The sequence below is a fragment of the Microcebus murinus genome, chromosome 20 (genome assembly GCF_040939455.1).
Source record: "Microcebus murinus isolate Inina chromosome 20, M.murinus_Inina_mat1.0, whole genome shotgun sequence".
Lineage (NCBI taxonomy): Eukaryota > Metazoa > Chordata > Mammalia > Primates > Cheirogaleidae > Microcebus > Microcebus murinus.
The window spans coordinates 31,814,416-31,823,319 of NC_134123.1; the positions used below are offsets into that span (position 1 = coordinate 31,814,416).

Below are 8,904 nucleotides of genomic sequence, written 5' to 3' on the forward strand. Positions count from 1 at the left end.
ACAAACTTTGGGGGACACAAATATTCAGACAGTAGCAAATGCCATGAATGTATAGCAATATATCATGCTTATTAATCCTTTGCTGACAGATATCCTAGACCTAGATTCCTAGAGCCGAGAAAAATGTCCTTTACGAGCGTGGTACCTCTGGTGCCTGGTTTGCTAAGTCGTCACCGTCAACTGGCAGGAGGTCATCCTCATATGCTATCAACCAGGGAGCGGGTGGTGGTTCTCAGCCATGGCCTCGCAGTGGAATCACCCGGGCAACTTGTCAACGTGCATCTGCCCGTACCTGGGCCCGACCCTGCAACGGGAGGTGAGGCTCGCCGGGTGACTCTGAAGCACTGAGAGCGTCTAGACTGCCTCGTGAGGGACTCCACCCTGCAGGAAGTGGCTCCTGGTTGTCCCGGCGGCATCCTCTGCTCAGGTCCACAGCCCGGACATGTGCTGTCCCTTTAGTTTGCAGCCCAGTGGGACAAGGAGCAGGAGGGTGGATTTAAGAACATGGTGTGAAGATATATACTACTGACGGTGCTGGGAAACCTCAGCTCCAAGAAGGAGGATGTAGTGAGGTGACAGAACACATCGGTATGAGCGTTCCTATAGCACCAGCCACCCAAAGCTATTGAAGCAGCTTGAAGAATTAAAACATGGGCAAGACAGAAAGTTAAGTTAAACTTCACAAAGAACAGAAACCAACCAACGTCTCCAACCAGGAAGAGTTGGAGACAGAGTTAACGGACCCTAAATTTGGCCTGAGTTTCCTGTCGGCCGAATTGTGCTTGCTGTATACAACCGCCACTGAGTGACAAGAGCCGTGCACTATTGGAACAGTGGTTCCTAAATGCTGCTATAGATCACAGCCACTCAGGAAACAACTTTAAAATTAAATTGCTGGGCTCACTCCCCTAGAGATTTTGATGTGTGGGTCTGGATCAGGACTTGGGGTTGGGGTAGGAGATGAATGGACATATGGACAGACAGATGAAAGGAAATATGGTTTTTTTTCTCTCTCTTCCTTTTATTCTTTTGTTCTTTCTTTTTTCTTCTTCCTTCCTATCTTCCTTCCTTTTTCTTCAAGCAATACAGTATTACAGACAAAGACAAAATCCTCTCTGTTTCTCTCCCCAGGTTTATTACCTGTTCTCTCTTCCCAGAGACAATAGCTATTATGAGTTAGCCATCCATGTGTCTGCCCGGATGTTGTCTTACACTTGTACTACACACACACACACACACACACACACGCACGCACGCACGCAACACACATTTCTGTCTTGTGCAGTTTGTTAAACTTGTTGTAGTAGTTCGCATTGTGTTGGGCACACTGTTCTGCAACTTGCTTTTCTTCCTCCCTGCATTACATTTCCCGGGTCCATCAGTGTCACCCTACTTCAGGGTTGGCAGACTTCCTCTGTAAAGGGCCAGGCAACAAACATGTTGGGCTTTGTGGGCCACATCAGGTCTCGGTCACATATTCTTCTTTGTCGTTTGTTAATTTGTTTGTGTCTGTCGTTCATCTTTTATCTCCCTTTAAAAATGTGAAAACCATTCTTAGCCTTGGAGCCGCACAAACACGGGTTCCAGACCAGTCAGTCCACTGGCTGCAGTTGGCCAACCCCTGTCCTGCTCAAGTATCCTGTCACTTGGACATGGTGCAATGGATTCCTCTGTCACAGGCACCTTTGAATCATTTACAGCGTCCTGCAATGACCAACTCAGCTGCAGTAAGAGATCTCTGTTTTCCACCAGCTCCTCAAGCGAGCGCTAGACAAACAGCAAACCCGGCACTGCTCACAGACAGGCGCTTAGAAGCCGCTGCTCTAGAGACTGTATTTTCAGAGCTCTAGGAACAATTGGAACTCACATAAAACGGGGTGGATAAACTAGAGGGCAGTACTTCCTATGTGATTGCAAAGAGGTTCTGTGTGTGTTTGCACGTGTACGTGCACATGTTGCGTGTGCACGTGTGTATACAGAGAAGATTAATTGAGTGGCCACATCACACGTTCCCCTCTCTAAATCCAATTGCAGGACATCAAAAGCCTGTCTCTTGCCGACATCCCTTTGAAGAATAAGGCTCTTTGGGCCACTGTTCACACATCAGCTCCTGTTCCCCGGCACTAAGAGTGGACCCCACAGCCCCTGCACCACTGCTTGTTAAAATACAGATTCCCAGGCCGGGCGTGGTGGCTCACGTCTATAATCCTAGCACTCTGGGAGGCCGGGGTGGGCAGATTGCTCGAGGTCAGGAGTTCGAAACCAGCCTGAGCGAGTCTACATCTCTACTAAAAATAGAAAGAAATTAACTGGCCAACTAAAAATATATAGAGAAAAAATTAGCCGGGCATGGTGGCACATGCCTGTAGTCCCAGCTACTCGGGAGGCTGAGGCAGGAGGATCGCTTGAGCCCAGGAGTTTGAGGTTGCTGTGAGCTAGGCTGATGCCATGGCACTCACTCTAGCCTGGGCAACAAAGTGAGACTCTGTCTCAAAAAATAAATAAATAAATAAAAACAAATGAAACACAGATTCCCAGGCCCATCCAGCCTAGGATTGCAACATCCCAATGACGGTGGCTTCCTGCACAAGACCCAGTGTTTGTGTATTTTTATACAATATTTTTATAATAATATATACTTCTGTTAATATCTATCTATTAAATAGTAGTAAACTTTCATTTTTTTAGATTATTAGAAATATAAATAGGCATGGCAATATTTTCTTCTTCCTAATAAGGGATTTTCTTGTGCTCCTCACTTTGGAGAGCCCTGAGCTACAGATATCAAAGGTTCCGAATGTGGCCCATTTCTCATCTCTCTCAACTGAGCTCTGGGATCAAGTTAATCTAAAGCAGAACAGCCCGATAACCCCTAAAGACTTGTTTCACGGTTATTATCATTGATAAAAGTTGCTGCACACTCTGTTTGAGATACCAACTGTGTTTATGTTCTCTCCTACTGCAGGTAGGAGTAGCTATAGGTAAACTCAAAATTATTCCCCAAATGGAGCTCTTGATTTCCCTCGGCAACAGGAAAGGTACTTAGTGAACACTCCAGTGTTTTCCACCACAAAAACAGGTAGCTTTAGTCCAGAAAACAGTTAAGAAAAAGGGTTACCACTTACCTCCTTGACTTCAAAATGGCCTTCAGTCCGGCCCTATATAAAAGGCATAAGATTATTTAATATTGTTCATTTAAACATTAGAGATGCCTGCCAAATATAATGATTTAGTCTAAGATGTTCTTCCTAAACCAAAATGGGACGTACATAGTAAGACATTTGAGAAACTGGGGCGGAGCTGGCAGGAATAAACACACGTGGGTGCTGCACCAGCCGGACGCCATCTCATGAGAGCAGACGTCAAAGTGGCCAACCCACATGTGCCACTATTAACGAATATTGACAAGAAGCTGCACAGAAATTAGCCTAAAACCTTAAGCAAAGGCTGGGCAGGGGACGGGGGGTTTCTAAAGGCACTGGAATTCGATTTTAAGTGCAAAGGTAGGATCACTTCCTAACTCAGCCACAGTCCTTGAAAGAACTTTGGGAGCCAGAAAGTAGAATCTGTTTTATGTTGCTTTAAAGCAGGGTCAGCGAACTAAGTGCACAGGCCACCTGGTCTACTACTGCCTGTTTTTATAAATAAAGTTTTATTGGAACACAGCCATGCCCATCATTCACATATTGCTCATGGTTGTTCTCTGCCACGGTGGCAGAGCCGAGTGGCTGCCAGAGACCATACAGCCCACGGAGCTGAAAGTACCGACTCGCTGGCCCTTCACAGGAAAGGTTTGCCAGCGCCTGCTTCAAAGCACCGCTCCCAAAACCTCCGTGTGAAATAGAAGCAGCAGATCCCGTTGTGCCACGTGGCAAGAAAAATGGATTTTTCTCCTTTCCTTGAAGAGTATTTAGATCCAAGTAGACTTGCATGAACCAAACTGTCCTGTGGCTTTTTTCAATATTTTCTTCATCGGTCTGGTAACTTTATCCCACTTTACAGATGAGAAAACTGACGCTCAGACAGATCCCGTGGCAGGTAATCAAGTGAGGCCAGCATTTAACTGTTAGCCTGCCTCCTTTATGGGAAAAGATAAACCAAAGCATTTCGGTTTATGGCGATGCCGTAGATGGCTTTATTGCAACTGAGAGTGGAACTGAGGGATCTGCATGTTCTCCTTTGACATCTGAAAATAAAGGGAATAAAACTAATGATATTGGAAGTAATAAACAATGTAAAGGAAATTATTTTTACTGTCAGTCGTTGTATAAACTTGGAGTCGATGGCATCAAGAGGATGCAGGATTTGTCCCTGGCCACCCTCCCAGCAGAGCGGCCGGCCTCGTCGTCCTGCTGTGCTTGACGCTGTTCTAGCACAGCTCCTCGTGGTAGAGAGAGTCTCAAGGAAAAAACCTGCCCAGAAACCTTTCTGACCGTTGCGTGAGGCTTAACTCATCACTGACAGCGGGGACAGGTCAGGCAACCCATCTAACAAGTACCAAAATTAAATGTCTCTGTGTTGGGGCTGGGGGGGACAATCTCAATCACAATAAGCTTAAAGAGGTGACCAAGCTGAGCAAAAAACAGCTACTAAACATTTTTTTTTAATTTTAATTTTTAATTGAGATGTTATCTGCATACAATAAAATTCACCCATTATAAGTATACGGTTTGATGGATTTGGGTAACCGTACACAATTCTGTGGCCAGGACACAATTAAGATACAGTTGCCTTTGCTGTTGACCCCTCTCCCCGACTCCAGGCTCTCACCGATCTGCTTTCTGTAATAATTTTGCCTTTTCTAGAATTTCCTAGAGTCTATCAGTAGTTTGTTCCTTTTTATTGGGAGTATATTATGGCCAGAGAGGAGCCTGAGAAAGCATGATGGGGCAGAGGGGGCTGTCCTCAGCCTGCAGATGGCCCCAAGGCAGGACATGCAGAGGCGCTGTGGTCCTTTAAAGGGATAGAACTTTCCGGACAATGACAGCTGACCCTTGAGGGCTTTCTGTGTGCACGCTATGCACTTAGCATAAATTATACAGATTACCCCGAGTAATCATCTCAGTAGCCCCAGGAGGTAGAATCGTTTATGTGACAGTCTGACTTAAAACAGGAATTTGAGACTCTAATTTGAAAACAAGGGACTAGAGACTAATTTAGTGCATTTTTATCCAGCTATATCCTTTTTTTTTTTTTTCCCCTATTTTTAACTGATTTGCTCCCTGAGAGACAGTTGGAAATATCTAGAGACATTTTGATCATCATGCCTGGGAGGACACCACTCTTGGCATCTAGTGGGTAGAGGCCCCAGACGCTGCCAAACATCCTCCCATGAACAGGACAACCCCTGTCCCCCCCGAAAATGACCAGCCTCAAGTGTCAGTTGTGCTGGGGCTGAGAAACCCGCTCTAACCAAAATTGAACACAGAAAGTGGAGACATTGTACCAGCCTGACAATACTAATGACTTTTAACCATTTAAAACACAAAAAAAGAATTTTCTCCAACCTAAAAGAACATCTTAAAGAATGTTCTTCCTAATAGACTTTTTTTTTTTTTTTGAGACAGAGTCTCACTCTGTTCCCCGGGCTAGAGTGCCGTGGCATCAGCCTAGCTCACAGCAACCTCCAACTCCTCCTGGGCTCAAGCGATCCTCCTGCCTCAGCCTCCCGAGTAGCTGGGACTACAGGCATGCGCCACCATGCCCAGCTAATTTTTTTATGTATATATATTTTTAGTTGGCCAATGAATTGCTTTCTGTTTAGTACAGACGGGGTCTCACTCTTGCTCAGGCTGGTTTCAAACTCCTGGCCTTGAGTGATCCACCCATCTTGGCCTACCAGAGTGCTAGGATTACAGGTGTGAGCCACAGCGCCCAGTCCCTAATAGACTTGTTTAAGAACAGTCCACATGTTACATGTCTTGCAACTTGGCGATAAATGAGACCCAGTCATTGTAAACATGAAAGGACCACCGCAAAACATGTGCAGTTCCGAGTAGAAGGTGGCCTGTCTTCCACAGGCACTTTGGATGGAGGCAGGTCTGGCTTTTCTGCAAGAGCAGCCACAGAGGTCTGGGGACAAGCACACAGCACCTGTGGACTGACCTGTTCTCCCCTCTTCCCCCCTGGCTGGAGCCAGACTCCCCGACGGAGCCTGAGAGTGAAGAAGGGCCTTGGTGACTGTGACCGTAGACACGAGAATTCACTCAATTCCATGAAATCCTAGTCCGGGGCTGGACTCCAGCACTCCTCTTCTGGAACTGCGTGGACACAGAAGTGTTTGGAAGGAGGCAAAGACGGGCTGGATGTTCAGACTGGAGCTGGGCATCCTAAGGGCAGGGCTGCTCCCCACTGACAGCGTTGAGTTGAGCCTGACAACACTGCCCCAGCCCTCACAGGTGGCCCTCACAGGTGGCCCTCACAGGTGGCCCTCACAGGAAGAGCCCTCAGCAGCAGTGGGGATGACAGCTCTTGGGCGCACCCCACGCTGATGTCCCCTTCTGAGATCTTTCCCTGTGAACGATGTGTTCTCGTGGTCCACAGCGGAGTTTGCCATGTGACACCTTATTTCCTTGGGAACACAGTGCTACTTTCATGGTTCGATGAGCAGTGGCCCCAAAGATGTCCTCAGCCTCCTCCCTGGAGTCTGTGAACATGTAACTTTATGCAGTCAACGAAACTCTGCAGAAGTAAGTTAAGCATCTTGAGATGGGCGGTTATCCCAGATTAGTCAGGCGAGCCTGATACAATCACAGAGTCCTCATAAGAGGCTGTAATCCTAGCACTCTGGGAGGCCAATGTGGGTGGATCGTTTGAGCTCAGGAGTTCAAGACCAGCCTGAGCAAGACCCCGTCTCTACTAAAAATAGAAAAATTAATTGGCCAACTAAAAATATATAGAAAAAATGAGCTGGGCATGGTGGCGCATGCCTGTAGTCCCAGCTACTCGGGAGGCTGAGGCAGGAGGATCGCTTGAGCCCAGGAGTCTGAGGTTACTGTGAGCTAGGCTGACGCCACGGCACTCACTCTAGCCTGGGCAACAAAGTGAGACTCTGTCTCAAAAAAAAAATAAAGAGGCTGGAAGGAGGAGCAGGAAGCAGTCCGTGTGGGGACCGAAGCAGAGCGAGGTGTAGCTGGAGTGAGAAGACGCTGCAAGGCCGGCTTTGAAGATGGAGGGAGGGACCCCGAGCCCAGGGATGTAGGGGACTCTCGAAGCTGGAATAGACGAGGAAACGGATTCTTGCCCAGAGGCTCCAGGAGAACCGCAGCCTGGCCAACACCGATTTTAGTCCCATCACGTTCGGACTTCTGACCTCCAGAAATGTAAGAGAATATATACTGTGTTATTTTAAACTGCAAAGTGTGTGGCCGTGTGTTACGACATCAACAGGATACTCCTCGTTTGAAGAGCCACCAATAGGCATCTTGCTCTGTGACCAAAAAAAATATGGTCTTCAAATGTCATGCATAAGAAAACGTTTTCCCAAGGTAGTGCGGTGTTCGTAGATGTGTCTGTTGCAGCTTATCAATCACGTATCCGGTTTTTAGCTAAATGTTTTGAATGGAGTTGTGATATTCCCAACTTAACTCTGACCCTTCTCCATTCAGGTCTGTGAGGACTCCTGGCATCCGAAGCTCGACTCCCAGGTTTCCATAGCAACAGGAAAAAGGAAAAAAAAAAATTCTATCCAAATCTGAAGATTGCGGTTTACAGCTATCGAACTTCACAACTAGGCCTCAATTGTTCCAGACTTTTGTTTTCTTTGCGATTTGATTTAGTCTCTATTTCATCATTTTGACAGCATCTCCCCCTTCCTTGTTTAATTAATGGAATCCTCTGAATTTTCCCTGGCTGTTTAAAGATCATGACATATACCTTGACCTTCTGAGAGCAGGAACGATGACTACTTTTTCCGATGTGTTGACACGTCGCCAGCGAGTGCTCACGCGCCCGCTGTGTCTGTGGGTCAGTGTCTGTATATGTATGAGTATCTGTATGTGTATATACACGGTATTTATAGAGACAGACTGTACCAGGCCAAGCAAGGACGGGGCGGACACTAGGACAGCCGAACCCTCTGGGCCCCGGCTCCGAGACAGACCGCAGAGCTGTCGCCTTTGCTCCGAAGCTGCTTAACGGCCAGCCAGGCAGGGCCACGGGGAGGGAGAGGGGAAGAAGTCCTTTCTCTTTATCTTGCATGAGGACTGCAGCCAGCCCCCACTGCCACCGTACGCCCCGTGATGCTGAGCCACGGCAGGGTGGAGCAGAGCAGGAAATGTCACCTTACAGGCCCAGAAACCCTTTCTGCCATATTCTTTCCTGGGCATCGATCTTCATTAGTATGTGTCCCGGAGCGGCAGACCCCCTGGTTCTCACGGGGACACAGATCACCGCAGAGAATCTCTCCCTCCTCGGCATAGGTACAATGGCAAAGGTCATCTCGGAGGTCACATGTGCACAGGAAGAGGTCTGCAGGTACCATCTTGTATACACATATTCACCCACATGTACAGACGTACATTTATGCACATACACTCCGTTCGTTTCCTATATACATGCATTAAAATAGAGTAAATACAGGTAGTTTTAAAAGTACCCTTTTGTGTGAATTGACTACCGTTGTTTGCAAACCTGAAAATAAAAGATGTTCATTATGTATGAAAAGTAACTGATTTTTATTCTGTGAGCATGTAGAAGTAAGAGGAAAGTTAGTGCTTGTACTAAGATTATCTTCTTGTTGATAAACTGTAAATGAATCATCAAAGCTCACACCAAATTTTTCTATCGAAACTAGTGACAGCCTGTGGCTTTTTATTAGAGCTCGCCACAAACTAGGGTAAGGTAAGTGTCTTAGCATATTTTAATGCAATTGCTTACTAAAGGTTTTAACCACACACACACACA

The 8,904-nt window shown here is 46.8% G+C and overlaps 1 protein-coding gene across 1 annotated transcript in view; it reads left to right on the forward strand.

Annotated features, from left to right (window-relative positions):
* CDH13 (cadherin 13) overlaps positions 1-8,664 on the forward strand; it is a 958,432-nt gene extending 949,768 nt beyond the window's left edge. Inside the window, exon 14 of the mRNA XM_012743295.2 lies at positions 7,608-8,664. Coding sequence (XP_012598749.2) covers positions 7,608-7,615 — 8 coding nt within the window. The 3' untranslated portion in view covers positions 7,616-8,664. The remainder of the gene's footprint in view (positions 1-7,607) is intronic.
* The last annotated feature ends 240 nt before the right edge of the window (positions 8,665-8,904 follow it).